This window comes from Panthera tigris, chromosome A1 (assembly GCF_018350195.1).
Source record: "Panthera tigris isolate Pti1 chromosome A1, P.tigris_Pti1_mat1.1, whole genome shotgun sequence".
Classification (NCBI taxonomy): Eukaryota; Metazoa; Chordata; class Mammalia; order Carnivora; family Felidae; genus Panthera; species Panthera tigris.
In genome coordinates, this window is record NC_056660.1 from 1,000,057 (window position 1) to 1,019,071 (window position 19,015).

Below are 19,015 nucleotides of genomic sequence, written 5' to 3' on the forward strand. Positions count from 1 at the left end.
GATTAACAGAATTATTTTGCAGAGAGAAAAGGTGTACTGAAAAATAGAATTTTTTTCTAATTAAATTGTGATTTTCTTAATTTTCTTTTTTGTTTCAAATTTTAGAAATATGGAAAACTGACCACTTGTACTGGTTGCCGAACACAGTGCAGGTTTTTTGATATGACTCAATGTATAGGTCCTAATGGATATATGGAGCCATATTGTTCAACTGCTTGCATGAACAGTCACAAGACAAAATATGCAAAATCACAAAGTAAGTTTCAGGTATTTGGAAAGTTAAAAGACTTTAATAACATGACTAATTTCTTAACTGCACTTTCCCTTTAACTTTGTTTTTATACTTGTTTTTAACTGCATAAACTATTTTTATTCATCACATTAAACTTTCTTACCGCAGACTTCTTAAAAATTTTTTTTTAATATTTATTTTTGAGAGAGAGACAGAGTGTGACCAGGGGAAGGGCAGAGAGAGGGAGACACAGACTCTTAAGCAGGCTCCAAGCTCTGAGCTGTCAGCACAGAGCCCACATCGGGGCTCGAATTCACGAACTGCGAGAACATGACCTGAGCTGAAGTCAGATGCTTAACTGACTGAGCCACCCACATGCTCCCACTGCAGACTTTTTTAGTGGTTTTTAACCATTCCATATATCTTTCATTTTCTTTAATTTTAAGTGATTGGTGAAGTTCTGTCCATGGCTGCATTCTTAGCAAAATTGTTTTTCCCTCAGAGATTAAAACTGAGATTGTTTCATATATCCATGTTTGTTTTACAGATATGATATTGGACTCTTTGTAACAGTATATTTTAAGGTGGACGTAATCTTGGAAATTTATTTTAATAAAAGAATAGTTTACAGAAGGTTCCATTAAAAATTACTCTCAGAGGTCAAGTAGGATTTGTTTTTAGGCTTTTATTACTTTATAAAGAACTCAGATATGTACTTTTTCTCTCCTAGGTTTGGGAATTATTTGCCATTTTTGTAAGCGAAACTCCTTACCTCAATATCAAGCCACAATGCCTGATGGGAAACTGTATAACTTCTGCAATTCCAGTTGTGTGGCTAAATTTCAGGTTTGTTATTTATTTTGGATCTTTCCCACTCCCAACAAAATACACACGGGAAATAAACAGTGTAATATGCTTCATCTTTATTTAATATGTTAACTTGCGTGTTGTTTGTTGAGGGCCAGACTGCAGGCGGAGGTCATAGAGTCACGGTAATAGACATGGCTGCAGATGCTTACCGTGTGGCATGGAGACTCTGATGACTTTTCAGTTGTTATTTATATAACAGACTTGAAGGAAAATAAGTTTTAGTATAATGGAGCTCGATGCCCGATGTGTACTATTTTCTTAGTGGTTTCAATAACATGTGGCTCTGAAGGAGACTTCTGTTTTATGATAAAACATAAAACTATGACAAAACTATGACCAACATGAACAAAACATACGACAACTATTTGTCCGAAATATGCCAGTTAAAAAGGGGATTGGACTTGTTACAGTGGGCCCTAATTTAATACAAAATCAGTTTAGGGAGACCTTTTTCATTTTTGTAAAGGTAAAGAACTTTCTGGCATACTTCTTCAAAGTTGGGGTTATGGATAACTTCAGAAGATGTATTACTGGAAGTGTTCGGACTTAAACTGACCACTGGGAGGGAATAGCTGAAAATGGGATTCAGCATTAGTTAAGTGGCATGAGTAGGTTTACTTATGTGAAAAATTCAAAATATTTTTGAAATACTTGTGAATACTTGAAATATGTATGAAATACCTATGTGAAAAATTCAAAGATTCAATCCAGTACATAAAGTGATGCTTCATGATAGTGAATCTTCCAGCATTTCCAGTGTTGTAGGTACTGTATTCTGCATTATATAGCCTGAAAATGTAGTCTCTTAAATATGTGACAGTAGTTGTAACCGTTATTTTCATTTAAATTCAGGTGGTTTTTAACTCAACCAGGCACATGTTGTTTTTGTTAATAGTTATATCCTCCACTGAGTTAAGTTAATAAGCCATATTCATAACTAAACTTTTATTTTGGAAGCTGGGATCGTGGCAATTGAGAAATCCTTTAGAGTGGTAAAATACTGCTTCGGACTTGGCTTTTCCAAAACTAGAAATTAAGGAATAAGGAAGGATTAATTAGATGAGAGAATGACAGAGTCTTTGACATGCTGCTTCTCAGACTTCACCTTTCTGTATTACTTTTTGATGTTTGAAATGTTAATGGAAAATGTTTTTTAAAAAATGTTTTCACTACTTTTTTCATTTAACTGAAACTTGTATTGCCCATGATTTGATGAGACCACTCGTGTATGTACATTGTATGTGCATTGTATCTTGTAAATACTTAATGTAGATTCTTATAGCCAGATAAGCCTGTAAGCAGCCTCCTCACTATAACCGCGTAAAAGTAATACAAAGTTGACAAATAGACAAGCAGCATTTTTTTCCTTTCTCTGTATCTTAAAGCAAACCATAGATTTTGAGCTTTATGTCTTTATTAGATGTTTTTCCATTTCAAAATAAGGTAATAGGATAGTATTTCATTTGTTTTGAAAGAATACTTAACTTTAATGGACTTGCAGTTTTTTTGAAGTGAAGTGTAAGAACACTAGCTGGTTTTTATTTAAAAAATGTATTCACCTGATGGTTACTGTCTTAAATCTGCATGTTTTGTTTTTTCACAAATCTTGATTGTGTTGTATGTTGTATGCAGAAGTTTTAAGAAATGTTTAAAAAACATCTTTTTTTAGATGTTTACTTATTTATTTTGAGAGAGTGCACATGCGTGCGTGCGAGCAGGGAAGAGACAGAGAGAGAGGGTGAGAGAGAGAATCCCAAGCCTGTCATGGGGCTTGATTTCACAAACTGAGATCATGACATGAGCCGAAACCAAGAGTCAGATGCTAAACCTAGTCACCCAAACGCCCCAAATTTTTTTTAAATAAATTTTTTTTCCTCTCCTAACTGCCACCCTGAAAAAAATTTAATATATTCTGAAGATTATATATGCCATGTAATATGTTAGAGAATGAAGATTACAGCATACTCACCACTCACGTTAGAAACTCGAACAAAACTTTTAAAACCCATCTATGCTTATATCTTTTCCTATTCTGTAAGTTGTTTGAACTTTTAAAAATGCCATAAAATGAAGACTATTGTTATCAATACCAGTCTGTTCATCTTTCACCCCTGCCTAACTTTGTAAAAGAAATGACCAATTTAAAAAAGTATTATAGGCTGTTTTCCCTGATGGAATTGGAATAAAAATGATAGCAATATTGCATGTGGGACAAATTACTACTTAAACTAGGAGCTAGGCTTTTTTAAAGATTTAATTACTAGTTCAGAACTTGGTGAACTTAACTCTTATTTGCTTACATTTTCTTAAAGAGAAAAAAATCATACTTGAACTGTATGGTATTTTGTCGTTTTTCATATTATTTTAAATAAGTACTAGTGATCCTGTAGTAAAAGAATTTCAGTTTCATAAAACTTAACTGTACTAGTGTAGTTTTTATTTATTTGGTTATAATGTTTTATTTTTGAGAGAGAGAACACAAGTGGGGGAGGGACAGAGGATCTGAAGCGGGCTTTGCACTGACAGCAGAGAGCCTGATGGGGAGCTTGAACTCATGAACTGTGAGCTCATGACCTGAGCTGAAGTCGATGCTCAACCTACTCAGCCTCCCAGGTGCCTCACTAGTGTCATTTTTAAAGACAAAATTGAGAAATGTAATTTTATATGTTGAGGAAATATTTAAGCAAAATACTGTTTTCTGGACATAGTCAATATTTGACAGTAGTTACAAATAAAAATTCTAAAATCTGTGTCAGGCTCAGAATGTTTTTATTCTTTATTTTAGGCTCTAAGTATGCAGTCATCTTCCAATGGCCAGTTTGTAGCTCCAAGTGATATTCAGTTGAAATGCAACTATTGCAAAAATTCCTTTTGTTCAAAGCCAGAAATCCTGGAATGGGAGGTAAGTTCAATTTTGTTATGTATATTATCTTGCTTAAATGAGAGTATAGTAAACTAATAATGGTGTTTCAATTTGAGGATCTATTTCTTAGTGTGTAGGGATTCTTCAGAATTTGTGATGATTGAATTATTTACTTTCTTATGGGAATGGCATCGACAAAGGACATGTTTATTTTTAGGTCAAACAAAAATTATTGAAGTCATATTCATATATTGACATTATGTTTGTGATCGTGTATGGAATGTTACTCTGTTGAGCTACATATCTGGAACATCTGTTTGTACCGTGTTTTTTCATTTTTACTCTCATCCTTATAAGTATTGTCTTTGTAATATCTTGTATTGCCTGCTACCTGTATAAATTAAAATTTGTTAGTCACTTAACATATTGTCATTTAACATTTTATAATTGTCTTAATAAAAGAATCCTAATATAAATTTATTTTATTTTCCCTTCTCATCACTCTTGCTTTCACCAGTTTGACATATATTTTTGCCATTAGTAAAGTCCTATCGTTATTGTTTATTTAAATAAGGGAACAGTGATGGATGGATGGATGGATGGATGGATGGATGGATGGATGGATGGATGTGTGGGTGGGTGGGTGGACGGAAGGATTAACAGACAGGTGGACCTGGCTGAACATTGCTTTCTTGATCAGTGTTCACCCTTGGCCATTCTTTCTTTTCTCCTTTTTTGATGGCATGGAATATGTAATAAAATGGTGTTTAAGACATTAGTATTAACAATAAATTGCTCTTGAACCAAAATTTGTTAGTGGCTATTGGCAGTCACTCAGTATCTGAGTCTTAGGAGAAAGTGTAACCAGAACGTGACTACATGATTACTAAAGTATTCTGGGAATCTGAAATTTCATTGTTTTAAATTTAGTCCCTAGAAAATTGTTTAGTTTGTTATTTTGTTTGGTGCTTTCTCAAGAGCACTTAAACCAATTCTTGGAGACTGTTGTTGGCACCCAGTGATGATTTTTAGTGACTGTAACTCTCTCTAAATCATAACAGGAAAAATGTTGAAGGCCTAGTAAGAATAAAGGAATGGTGGGGAATGAGGAAAGAAATCCATAAGCAAGCACATGGAATAATATCATATAGGGAATAAAGATCCTGCCTAAACTGAATTTTGATCATACTAGATGAAATGGAGGTCCTTTCTGTCGATCTCCATGTTAGAACTACCTGGCTTTTGTAGTCTTGGTGTTGATTTTATTTACATGAAGGTAAAGTATTAGGAGGAGTTAATAAACATTGTCTATCAAACTGAATTAGAGTTGAGCCATTCCCTCAGGTGATTGAGAATTCAGAGGCATTGTTCTTCTCATTCCATGGTTGGCAGTTGTGGTTTCTTTGTTGCTGTTTTTCCTCTTATAAGTTATATGTCCATGATGGGGCAATTTTCCACTGATGATTGCCTTACTACTTGAGTTGCTTCCTAGACTCTTTCACCTTCCTTATCTTGGTCTTCAGCTGTCTTTGCCAAGCGTTAGGTAGATAGATTAGACCTAGTCTGTATCCGTCATTATAACAAAGGGGAAAAGGTGCTGCCCTGTAAATTTTAACTTGATTGTGTTTGGCTGCATATTTGGAGAGTGTAGCTCTGGCTTTATAGGTTTGGGGCCAGGAGAAGTAACTAATAATACTAACCTAGCTCCATTCAAGGGAACCAACTGAGTCTCAAGTTTAGCAGCATACTTACGATGGCCCCAAATGAATACTCTATCCATCATAGGTCTGTGATAGGAATGTGATTGAGTCTGCTTGGCTGTACCTATGAAGAATATTTCTTTTTGAGTGAAACTGGTGTTAATGTCATATTTCTCATCTTTTCTTAGTTTACCCATGTTTTATCTTTCATTGTTTTCTACCCATTAATCCAGTTCCCTTAGCAACACCAGACTGCCATCTTCTTTTAGTGGTACCTTTACTATTTTACTGAGTAATTTTGGGGTAGTTAATGGTATTGAAGTTTGTGGAATTATGTCTAAATATAGCAGTGAATTAGTTAAATTAGCTGTCTGTGGCCTATTGAAAATGTATCCCCAGAGATTATCAATCACATTAACTAGGTAAATGATTTAAGTTTATTTCTGTAAAAGTGGCTTGTTTATTTCTTAAACTTGTTCTTGAGGTGGTTGTCATATACTTACCAAGGTTCCCATTGTGCATTTAGAACAAAGTGCATCAATTCTGCAGCAAAACTTGTTCAGATGACTATAAGAAGTTGCATTGCATAGTTACATATTGCGAATACTGTCAAGAGGAGAAGACTCTTCATGAAACAGTAAATTTCTCTGGCGTTAAGAGACCTTTCTGTAGTGAAGGCAAGTGTATATACAGTGTTGTTCATAACTTTTATTAATATTTAATGTTAATTTTGTGCCAAAATATTCTCAAATATATTAACTACATATGTCCAGGGTAGCTGTGCAATTTTAGTGTAGCTGAACAAAAAAATTGAATTTGATTTTCTGCTGACTTGTTTTGTTATTTTTATTTGTAGACCTCTGGGCCTCAAGGTGTTTTATCTCTAAAAATTTGATAACCTTTTTTCCATTAAAAGGAAGTCTTGAAAATAAAAACATTATCATATGTCAAATCTAAGCATAGAAAATGTGATCTGAAAGTTGATTTTCCAAGTGGAATAGAATTATTTTCCTTTGGGTTCATTTCCCTGCCCAGCTTACTGCCTAGCCTACAGAGATTTTCTGTATACCAGAAAGAAAATCATATGTGGCATTACTACAGTGGAAAAATACTTTTAGGTTTTAAACAGGCAAACACTGGCTCTTACTATTGTATATTCAAGAATTCTTTTTCTTCTCATTTGCACCTTTGCTGCTCTGGTGCCAGGCAGCTGATTATAGAAATGAACTGCTGTTCTTGATTCTGATTGTCCAGAGATAGGAACCAGGATTGTAACTATGGATTTGGGGCTCTTGGTTATTATTACTTCCCCCCCCCCCCCCAAGTGACACATTCTTGCTCTACGCTGGCTTTCACTTTCTATTCTTTCTTTGGTCCTAGGCACTGAACTCTCGCAGCTGTTCTATCTGCTGTCCTCATCTGTGTTTCCTAGTTAGATTCCACTCCTCCCCCCGGATCCATGTTTTGCATGGTTTTCTACTGTTAGGGGCAAGAAAAAAGGTTGGAGAGTCCTCTAAGTGCCAGCAGTAGTGAATGACCAAAAGCCCAGAAGATTATCTGTCCATTCAGTTAGTGTCTTCATCTAATATGTTATACATTTCACATAATAAGATTATGTATAAAAGAGGGTATTGCTTATAAAACAAGGCATTCCTGTTTTTATAGGTTTAATTGAGTACATTTCACCTGGAATGAGAAAGGTAAACATGTTTACCGTTAAGATCACAGCTGTGATGAAAAGTGACATAATGTTTCACTGAAAAGATTGATTCTTTATTTTGCTCATTATACCTGAATTTGTATGCATTGACAATCTTTAGTGACTCATTAAGTCTGAACATACTGGTGTTGATGGCTAATATACCCATACGTGATCTTGTATCCTTTAGATAATGTAGATTTTACTAAAATGAATAGACAATAGCAGCGGATAGAGAATTGACATTAAAGAGAATTTTCAATTAGAGGGACTTCTATCTTTAGGCAATAAAAGTTTCAAAAGGATGTGTGTCTTTTTCCTGTTCAGTAATCTATTTTGTGCTTTCTCTGACTACACCTAGTTCTCTGCTGGAACTTGGCAGAAATAACAAAACATGTAATACCTGATACTACCATCAAAATCTAATTAGAAAGATAAAGCTTTAATAAGGTAAAATATTAAAAAGACTTAAATTTCAAGATAACAGAAAAGAAGTCATAGGACAGTACATAAATAATTGCCAAATAAAGTAATAGAAAAACAATTAACAGTTTGAGTTCACAGATAAGAAGGGTCACTTAAAACTAGGTTAGAGTACAGAGTTTGTGGAGAAGGCGTAATTTGAGCTCCTTATTAATGGATGGGTAGGATTTCAGTAGATTTGAGTGCATGGTCATTCTTATGTGGCACAGCATGAGTAAAAGTATGGAAACTTTTTTAGTTCTTTTTTTTTTAAGTGTATTTTTGAGAGAGAGAGAGAGAGAGAGAGAGTATGAGTGGGGGAGAGGCAGAGAGGGAGAGGGAGGAGAATCCCAAGTAGGCTCTACATTGCCAGCATAGAGCCTGATGCAGGGCTTGACCCACGAACCATGAGATCATGACCTGAGCTGAAATTAAGAGTCAGACACTTGACCGACTGAGCCATCCAGGCGCCCCAAAACTTTAACAGAGATATTATAGAGATTAAGGCTGAAATGTGAAAACACTTAAACTGCTGCATTCATATAATAGACAAAGGAAATACTTATTAATAATAAGAATAACAACGTTTTCTCTAAACAAGTCTATATACCAGTTTTCCTTTTCTGAAGGTCCTTGTAGGTTGACAGAAAGGTAAGGCTAGAAATTTTGGCTAAAATGCCTACTTAGCTGAGTATATCTTTATGTTTACTCAGTGCTTCTCAACAGTCTACATTGTTTCATTTCTCTAATGCCTATTTGTGGTGTGTTTACTGTATGATACTTCTATTTAAATAGAGCAAACAAAATAGTTATGAGGCATTGCTAGATTTGAAAGTCTTAGAACATTAATTATTTGAATTCACATGAGATCTAATAAAGTATTCCATATTCTGTTTCAATATTTACAGGTTGTTGATCATACTAGATTTCAGTTTTGGTCAGGAGAAAAGAGGACTTTATATGCAAACTTATAGACTCTTCTATAAAGCTAATGAACAATTTGACCTCTAAGTAGTTTCTTAATGTGTTTTTGTTTGTTTGTTTGAATATGAAAACCTTGTGTTTTTCAGGCTGCAAACTATTGTATAAACAAGATTTTGCACGACGTTTAGGACTGAGATGTGTTACTTGCAACTATTGCTCTCAGCTGTGTAAGAAGGGAGCGACTAAAGAACTTGATGGTGTCGTGAGAGATTTCTGTAGTGAAGACTGCTGTAAGAAATTTCAGGATTGGTACTACAAGGCAAGTAACTAAAATTTTTTATTACAGCAGCTGCTTTAACCAATCTTTGATAAGACATTACAGTTATTATCATTACACTTATGGTAGCTTATGTATTTAAAAAATGTGCGCACATTAAGCTTAGCCCAGATTATGGAATTCATTAAAATTTTTATCATTTCAGTTTTTCTTTATAACTTGAATAGCATTTTTACTTGTTTTATAACTTAGCTATTCCCCAAAACTAGGATATAGCTTTGTTTTCAGCAAAACAGAATCTTTGTTTTCATTTTAAACTATATTGCTTAAACAAAATAGATTATTTCTTTAAAATTTGTTGGGTCTTTATTTCACCAAATAGAAACTTTTTTTTTTTTTTTTTAAGTTTTATTTATTTTTGGGACAGAGAGAGACAGAGCATGAATGGGGGAGGGGCAGAGAGAGAAGGAGACACAGAATCTGAAGCAGGCTCCAGGCTCCAAGCTGTCAGCACAGAGCCCGACGCGGGGCTCGAACTCACGGACCGCGAGATCATGACCTGAGCCGAAGTCAGCCGCTCAACCGACTGAGCCACCCAGGCGCCCCGAAACTTTTTTTTTTTTTAATGTTTGTTTATTTTTGAGAGAGAGAACGGGGGGGGGGGGTGGGGACAGAGGATCTGAAGCAGGCTCTGTGCTGTCAGTAGACAGCCTGATGTGGGGCTTGAACTCACAAACCGTGATATCATGAGCTGAGCCGAAGTCAGACACTTAACCAACTGAGCCGCCCAGGCACCCCACAAATAGAAGTATTTTTGATGAACATGATCAGTGTTGAACAGTAGCAGGTAATTGTTTTAGGCACTTATGATGTGTTTTGAAACACTTTGTTCTTTTTTACCTTTTAAATTGTCAAATTGAAAAGACACTATATGAATAGAGACCAAAAATATTTAATTTGAAACTGTGAATAAATGTGTGTGTGTGTGTGTGTCTGTCTGTCTTATTAAAATCTACTTCTAGAAGAGTGAAGATAAGTCACTTGTCCACTGTATTTTTTTCTATATAAGAAAAATGAGTGTATACTTGAGCTTTGTTTAGTCAGATATTACCCAAGAAAACGTTATTAGTTCATATGTCCGTAACAAGGAAAACCATGTCAATGTTAAAACTTCATTATAGTTGCACTTCTAAAGCATGTGAAGACAGACATCATCATAACTTCAAAACTGAAATATTGCTAAAAGAAATAAAGAGTAAAATGGCTGAAACATATAGAATATTATTTAGTTCACTTAGTGCAAGTGATTATCGTTAAATGATACTATTTAGGAGAATTCTTGGTGTAGTTCTTGAATGTCTACAGCTCAACATATTAAGTAACATTTTTTAAATAAAAAGAAGATACTTTCCAAGTTGTAAGAGGTTGTGGAGGCTAAGAGTTTGGTGCACTTCATTATTTTACTGTTGCTTCTGACTAATTTAAGTCTTACAGTTAAGGTTCAAATTTTAGAAACACACAGGACAGGGGCGCAAGGGTGGCTCAGTAAGTTGAGTGTCCGACTTTGGCTCAGGTCATGATCTCTGGGTTCGTGAGCTTGAGCCCTGCATCGGGCTCCGTGCTGACAGCTCAGAGCCTGGATTCTGCTTCGGATTCTGTGTGTCCCTCTCTCTTTGCCCTCCCCTGCTTATGCTCTCTCGCTCTCTCTCTCTCTCTCACTCTCGTTCTCAAAAATAAACAAACATTTTTTAAACATTAAAAAAAAAAAAGAAACATACAGGACAAACATACTAACACCCTCTAACATGCATTTCTTTTAGTTTAAACCAACCTCTTATTTTGTTATAGACAGTGGCAATTTTGAGAACAATCGCTCATAATGTTACTTTAGTACCTTTAAAACCTCAATTTTAGTTTAGCACACGTGAACACTGTCCACTGTTTAGGAGGTTTTATTTTTGAAAATTCGTTTTGGGTAACCTCAAAACAGTGAAGTGGCTACAGATGGGAGAATTCCATTTTATTCTTACGGTTACCTTTTTGATAATTTATTTTATAGTTTGAGAGGCAAGGTTGTTACCATGTGATAATGATGATTTCTCTGTTATTCCACTATATAAATTTCTGCTTAATTGTGAATCCAAACCTTTAATTAAAAAAAAATTTTTTTTTTTGGAGGATTTTGTTTTTTGTTCAAAGGACACTGAAAGTATTTCTCTGTTTGGCTTCTTTCTTTGAATGAATTCTTGTTTTCCTTTTATATTAAAATAGAGAAATCTTTTGGTGGGTTCTCTCCCCCCCACCCCCCCTTTTTTTTGGGAAAGCAAAGAAGTGTTCTTTGGCAAATGACCACATTATTCTAGATGTTGCCATTTGTTCCATTTTGCTGTTTATTTTAAAGGATAATTGTATCTAATGTTTTTATTTATGCACTGTTTAATGAGGAAATTTTGGTGAGGCAGTGTATTTCAGAACATATAAGAACATGTTAGTTTAATAACCAGTTGTTACTATCTGTTGGTTTAATGTCAGTATTCTACACCTTAAACACATACTTATTATTTGTCTTATTTTAAGCCCAACAAATGTTTGTATAATATGCACTGTAACATTATTACATACTATACTAATCTGAGGAATAAAGGTAAGAACAATTTTGTCATGTGGTAGGGATTTTTAAAGCAAGTAATGACGATTTTTCTGTGTAATCAGTAGGAATACCGGCTTTGAGATGAAGAGTTGCCCCCCTCATTCATCATAGGCTTCTCTATGAAGGCAGCCAACACTGTAATCAGAGAATACGTTTGCTCTGTGTGCTTTCCACTTGAGTCACATTGTGTTTTCTTACACCTCCCATGAATCTCTTCTGTTCACTGCTACCGTCCTGTCATCCTCTCAAAAACGTAGTAAGTTGGGTCCCACCAAGTGTTGATTATTCTGACCTCCTTTCCTCTTCCACTTTTTAAATTTAAGAACTCAAAAGTTTCACATTTTTAGTTCTTTAAAAAGTGAGACCCTTTATACAGTCCATCCAGCTTTTATTAGAAAAATCATTTCTTAAAAAGTGTGGCATTGGGGCGCCTGGGTGGCTCAGTCGGTTAAGCGTCCGACTTCGGCTCAGGTCACGATCTCACGGTCCGCGAGTTCGAGCCCCGCGTCGGGCTCTGGGCTGATGGCTCAGAGCCTGGAACCTGCTTCCGATTCTGTGTTTCCCTCTTTCTCTGCCCCTCCCCCGTTCATGCTGTGTCTCTCTCTGTCTCAAAAATAAATAAACGTTAAAAAAAAAAAAAAAAGTGTGGCATCAAGGAAACTTGCGAAGCAATGGCTAGCCAACCCAGTTGTTAACTTCACCTTTAGTCATGAGCACTGCTCCCTAACCAGAGGAGCACATACATTGCAGTTTCCGCCTTCTCTTAGCTTTGTGCTTCAATTGGAGAGACTATCTAGAGTACAAGTAACTTTATGTTTTTATTTATTTAAATTAAATATTTATAATTCTTTGCCTTAACATTCTTGGCTTATGTTTGTTGTACTGGACAAGACGTTTTGAATGATCTGTTTTTGGCATTATAATGGTTTACATTGGGATTTTAATAGAGGCTTATTAAATACTCTTCTCTTCTAAATTGGAACACATGCAACCAAAAGATGTTGAGAATAAAATTAACAAACATTTTTTTCTTCTCCCAGATAATTCTTTAGAAGGAAGTAGATTTTACTTTTCCTCACAATAAATGTTTCCAGGCATATTGTGAAACCAGGTGGGAAGATAGTTCTTTCGATCTCTATAAGTTAAAAATTTGGGGAGAGAAAGGAGTTAGTATTATAATGGAGTGTGATATGTTTAATGTAAAGTTAATTTAAAAGACCTACTGTTTCTTCAGAATACTTCACAGTACTTAGTAGAACTAATAATCTTGATTTAAATGTTATTACTTCAAATTACAGTGTTTTAACACAGGTTTTGACTTGTTGTCCAAACCAGTAGTAAATGGTAGGGGTATTAAAGTCTTTAATGTGAATACCCTCTAATAGTATAAAAGTATGATTTATCGGTTTTGATCAAATTAATACTTATGTTTTAGTAAATCTGAGTCATAAAAGGAGCTCAGTAAAAAAGATTGGGCTTTAAAAATTTTGTCTTTTGTAAAAAAAAAATTGCTGTAAGTACTGATTTTAAAAGATTATTTGTTTTTGAAATAATTTTAGAAAGGGAATATCTAATATTCTTACTTTAGATACGCTTTTTGGATAACTGAAGAGTTCCTAGCACTTTATTAGATGCGATTGATGAAATAGGAAACAAGTAGATACGAAAGTTACACAGATGTATATATATCACCCAAAAATGAGAATTTGAAATGGCCAAATAATAGGGACTGCATCAGTACAGGCTGAATGAATAACCCTTTGTCAGTTACTGAAGAAGAAATTCCTGTATTAGCTGAGATGTTGGATTAAGAGTTTTGAATTAAGAATTTAGCACCTGCGTATTTAGGTTGTTTGAACTGTTGACTGTTACCCACTTTCCCCCCCACCCCGACCCCTTATAACAGACAATCCCTGATTTTCCACAGTGACAGGGAAACCACTAAGTAGATGATGAAGTGGTATTTTTTTTAAACCAGCAGTTAAGTCATACTTCACTTCTTTTGCATAGAAATGTTCAGCTTTTCTAAGAGTTCTCTTCTGTGGTTGGGAAGAAGTGGTTTTGGTAAAGGAATGATGGTCATTTTTAACCATGTTTCCCAATTAGTCATTGTATTTGAAGCTCAATTCCAAACACTTGCCTCCAGAATTTGCATGAGTGGTTGTAAAAGAAAAAAACTAAATGGAAAAATGGAAAAAAGGTTTACAACTTTTAAAACTTTGATTATGGCATTAAATTTGGGATTAGGATTGAGTACTGGTATTCTGTTTTGTTTCCATTTGCACATTGGCATTAATTTTGCTCCTCTTCAGATACAGAGAAATCAAATTAATTCAAACAAATTCAAATTGTTTTGAATCTTTCTGGAAGAAAGGAGCTTCAAGTACAAAATCCAAATGTCTATAGTAATCATGAAGTGATTTCATTGTTCAGATTCTTTGAATATAATGTGCTGGGCTTTATGTCCTTGACCTTCTAAATTACTGCGGAAATGGAAGTATTTTAAGAGTTAGCATAGTATAGGTAGTGATTTGAGTAAGTTTTACACAGATTGATTTGGGTTTTAGATATTACATGGAGAACCTTCTTGCAGCATTTTACTTCTGTTAGGATTTGTATTCTCTAGTTAACTCATATTAATTCATTTTGTCTTTCCATTGTCTTTATAACTTGTTTGATTTGGATTGTCTGCCTTGAATCCTGTCTCTGCATTTTTAATGTTTGACCTTACACAAGTCACTTGATCTGGTTGGACTTTAGTTTCCAGCATTGTGTTGAGGATTCCAGGGAGTAGATACAACATGCCGGGCTTTTATTTTTCAGGTTCTCGAATGAGGTAGTCAGGCAACAACTTCACTTATGCTATGTTCTTACACTGTTTAGACTCAATGGTTAGAAGGTTAAGATTTTGATTTCTTCCTTTGAGCTTTGTCTTTTAGTGTAAAATGTGAAAAGGGAACCAAACACTGGAGCTTTTAATACTTCAGGGGTTATTTTAAAGAATAGTTTTTGGGTGGTGACCAGGGACCTTTTTCTTTATTGAGTAAAATATGACCTGGGTGATAGTAAGTGCTAATTATACTGAAGTTACCACATAGTCTTACCAGCAATATAAAATTTGAGGTCACAGTTTTTTGGACAAGAGATGTGATATTGGCATCACTTAATAGTCATAATTTATACTACAAATCTTCATTCATTTAACATTTATTCAGCAGGAGAAATACCTGACCTGGAGAAAAAAAAGAGCCTGTGTTCTAACCTTGGGGTATGTTTGTTATATAAGACCTGTTTATCAACAAAATCATTTGTAATATTCCTGACTAGGAATTTTGATACAGTATTTATTCATAGAACTCAACTATTGAGACATAAAATGAGAGATTTCAAAACCCACAGTATAGAACCATAGATTACGTAGAGTAACGAGGAAAAACCACATAATTATTATGAACGTAATATGTATTGCTTTATCAAAACTTCTAAGTTGTTAAACCAAAGGGTGATTTAAGAAATATGGTAATTTATTTCTACTTTAACTGGATCAAATACTTAATTATGAAAAGAACTGTATTTGAAATTAACCATTCATATCCTTTGGTCCACTCATTGATCAAGTTGTTAAGAATTAGTGAAAATGGGCAAAATTTAGGGGATCACTAAAAAATAAAAATCTGTCTATTATGGATTCACTATCATAAGGTTTAACTTTTTATGTATGGATTTTATTTTTGTTTTGTGGGGTTTTTTTTTTTCCTATTTCTTTTTTTTTTTTTTTTTTTGCCTATGAAGTTGTTAGACTAGTTGAGGGTGAATTGTGTTCCTAGAGGTAGGTCAAATTTGTTGTCTTAAAGTATAATTATTTTTCAATCAATTAAATATTTTGAGTATTTGAAACATGAACTTGAAGTTCTTGTTAATAGTTAAATCAGTGTATTTAATAAAGCTCTTTAAATTTATTAAACTGTTGAATACACTTCAACTTAACACGCATGATTTTCTCATAAGAGCTTGTTTCAGAATTTTTCTGGTCTTACACAACTTCTTTAAATTGATTTTTCATGAGCTATCAGTTGAACGCAGGAAATCTGTTTATTACTCAGAGATTTTCAGTGTAATGATTGTAGAAAACTTCTACAGTATGTCATTAGAGTCCTCAAAATTATTTTAAAATATTAAAATATACTGTACCTATTTGGTCTACCAATGTTCACTTTTTTAGGTTATCCTATCTTTGTAATGCTGGTCTTTAACTTCTGGTAAGTATAGAAAGGATTTTGATAATTAGGTAAATTGCTACAGTTTTTTTCACTTTTATTGTGGATTTTATTGTTATGTTTATGATTCATACCATTTTTTATCAGAAATTGTTTTATCACATTTGGCAGAATTACTGATAAACTTTTAGAAATCTTTTAAAATATATATCTGACTAAAAATTTTCTAATTTGAAATGTCTGATACCTTCCTTTTTTTTTTTTTTTTTTTTTTTATTAAGGCTGCAAGGTGTGACTGTTGTAAATCTCAAGGAACACTTAAAGAGAGAGTGCAGTGGCGTGGGGAGATGAAACATTTCTGTGATCAACACTGCTTACTACGTTTCTACTGTCAGCAAAATGAGCCCAACATGACAACTCAGAAAGGACCTGAAAACTTACATTATGGTATGTAATAATTTAGGTGGTAACTTGAAAAACCTGTACAGCAGTGTTCAGTTTCTAACTGATCTGAATTCCAAGTGATGATAATGAATAGTTGATTTTTGACATAGTTTACTAGCAGATTTCATAGTTTTTCTGGGTGGAAGTGCCCCACGTGGTATTTCTGTAGATTTATTGCTTTTTATTTTATCCTCTTTTAAAACTTTAGTGCTAGTTAAAAGCAATGCAATTCTGAATGAAAACCATTTTTAGCACATCGTATATGCTGAAACTCGGTTCGGAGGAACAATAAAAACTCTTTACAAGTTGTGACTTGTTGAAGAGTTAAACATAAGAACATAGTATTGACCCCAAAGCAGCGAATACTTTTTGAGAGGACAAAATGGGAAAAGGGTTAATTCCACTTACTTAGCTTTGTGTCGCAGCTCTCACATTTGATATTCTTTACTTAAAATAGCTTAAAATATTTTCTTCATTAACTCTTTTTAAAAATCAGTAACATTTAATGAGAAATACAGATTTAGAACATTGTGCAGAAAGTGTTACTTGTCTTATTTTTAATTTGTTTGTTTTTAGATCAGGGTTGTCAGACGTCCCGAACCAAAATGACAGTAAGTATTATTTAAGTAAAGTACTAAGTGTTGATTTTTTAATGTGGGTATAAATAAAGAGTCCAATTTAATCTGATCATAATAATAAAATAATTTTACTTTCCCCTGTTGGGACAGTTGAAGTATTCAGCTGAACTACCCAGTATTAACACAGATACTTTGAATTACTTATGGCCTCTACCCACATTGGAGGAGATAGACATATAAATGGTATTGAAGTTGAAGTGCCTATAATCTTTAAGGCAGTAGCAATAGTATGTTTGAAATGATTGACTGAATGATTGTGTCTGTTCCTGGTGGCTGTGAAAAAACTTCTCAACAATTTAGTAGAAGGTTGCCAGGTAGAAAGGGATGAAAAGTAGGAGAAATGTGCTAAGGGCATGCATAACTATTCATTAGGGCCAAACTTAAGGGGGACCTGTGGTGAACTCAAGGGAAATGAGGGTAAAAAGATGGGCTGGGCCAGATTATTAATGGCTTTGAGCATATATTTCTCCAATAGGTATCTGAAGATATATGTTGGGGCCCAGAACTTGTGAGTTTTTAAATATGAGAAATAACTTTCATAACATGTCCTGTGGACTTTTTTCTTTTTTCTTTAGCCTTTTGGTGTAATACATCAAATTCTGCTTTATGTTAGCATTTTAAGACTTTTGTAGTTTGAAAGTGGCGGCCATTTGAGTAATGAATAAAGAGAGGAAGCAAAGTTTTGCTATACTTTGAAGCACATTGAGATACCCTTTTGTATGCTGAGTAACAATAATCACCAGTGTTGGAATGCAGGTATTTCTGGTATGCTTACCCAAGGGAACCTCTATAGGAGTCATTTATTGGCAGTATATTAACCCTCTGAGCTAGTTTTTATCTTGGTAAGAAAGAATAAATCAGTGGTTCTTAGCTCTGGCTACACATTAGAATCACCTGAGGAGTTTTCAGAACTTTCCAATGCCTAGGCCCCAACTCAGAAATTCTGCATTTTTAGAAAGTTCTTGAGGTGATTTTAATATGTAACCACGATTTAGGATCACTGACATTGATGAAAAATTGGTGATTTTACATTATTCCATTCAGTTTTTGCTTGTGATGTTAATAGTTAGAATCCTAGAAAGTAAGAGTGCTTTCTTCTTTGTTTTCCTCCCCTATACGTCATCCCCTCTGCCTTGTGGAAAATTATATTTAAAATCAGATAATTCATAAATAACTTTGAAGACTTCGGCTGAATCCTCTGATTTCAATACCAGGCACTTTTATCCGTAATGAGGAATATAAGGATGGCCACTCCCTATTTTGTTAACTTTGTACAGCCATAAGGCAATTTCTAGCCTTGTTTCAAAGGCTTTAAGGCACCCCTTCTACCAGCACAGTATTAAATACTTTTTTCCTCTCCGAGCACTTGAACCACATTATTATGACAGACAGGATGGTCTAGGGGAGAGTAAGTCAGTGTGCCACCGCAATTACCTTTTGTCTTACTAAAGCCCTCTCCCATTTTTTTCTTGTAAGCCTTTGGAATCTTAATTCCTCACCCATGAACTTCAAAGGGTGAGAGCCTAGCTGTATAATTTTGGACAAGTCCCGTCACAGAAGTTCTCTGTGAATTTCCTTATTTGTAAAATGGGGATGAAGATAGTGCCTGCTTCAGGGTTATCACATAGTAAGTATTAAACACATGGTAGCTGCTATGTTCCAGACCTCATAAAGGCAGTATGTATGGTAGTTAAGAACACAGGCTTTGTTGTTAGATGAATTTACTTGAGTCCTGACTTCAGAATTTTTAGCTCTGTCATTGTTACCAGGTTGTTAATTTCCGAGCCTTAGTTTTCTCATCTGTGAAGTTCCGGGAGTGATTAAGTCACTTACTTCTTGTAATGTTACAAGAATTAAATAACCCATTTCATGAGTTATGTAAATTTGGTGCTTTACATAATGTCTTAGCCCATTTGAGCTGTTGTAACACAATGCCCTAGATGAGATGACTTACAAACAACAGAAGTTCTCACAGCTCTGAAGGCTGGGAAGTCTAAAATCAAGTTGCTAGTGTCTGGTGAAGGCTCGCTTCCAGGTTT

At 34.5% G+C, this 19,015-nt stretch overlaps 1 protein-coding gene and 1 long non-coding RNA gene across 3 annotated transcripts in view; both read left to right on the top strand.

Moving 5' to 3' along the window:
• Positions 1-19,015, top strand: part of ZMYM2 (zinc finger MYM-type containing 2) — a 103,805-nt gene that overhangs the window by 58,303 nt on the left and 26,487 nt on the right. For both annotated transcript variants that reach the window (XM_042959365.1, XM_042959737.1), the window contains 7 exons: positions 106-256; positions 963-1,078; positions 3,888-4,004; positions 6,192-6,342; positions 8,897-9,069; positions 16,176-16,341; positions 16,915-16,949. In XM_042959365.1, coding sequence (XP_042815299.1) covers positions 106-256; positions 963-1,078; positions 3,888-4,004; positions 6,192-6,342; positions 8,897-9,069; positions 16,176-16,341; positions 16,915-16,949 — 909 coding nt within the window. The remainder of the gene's footprint in view (positions 1-105; positions 257-962; positions 1,079-3,887; positions 4,005-6,191; positions 6,343-8,896; positions 9,070-16,175; positions 16,342-16,914; positions 16,950-19,015) is intronic.
• Positions 12,278-15,931, top strand: LOC122231790. The gene is made up of 3 exons (XR_006209113.1): positions 12,278-12,788; positions 14,896-14,945; positions 15,900-15,931. It is a non-coding gene; the product is annotated as an uncharacterized LOC122231790 (long non-coding RNA).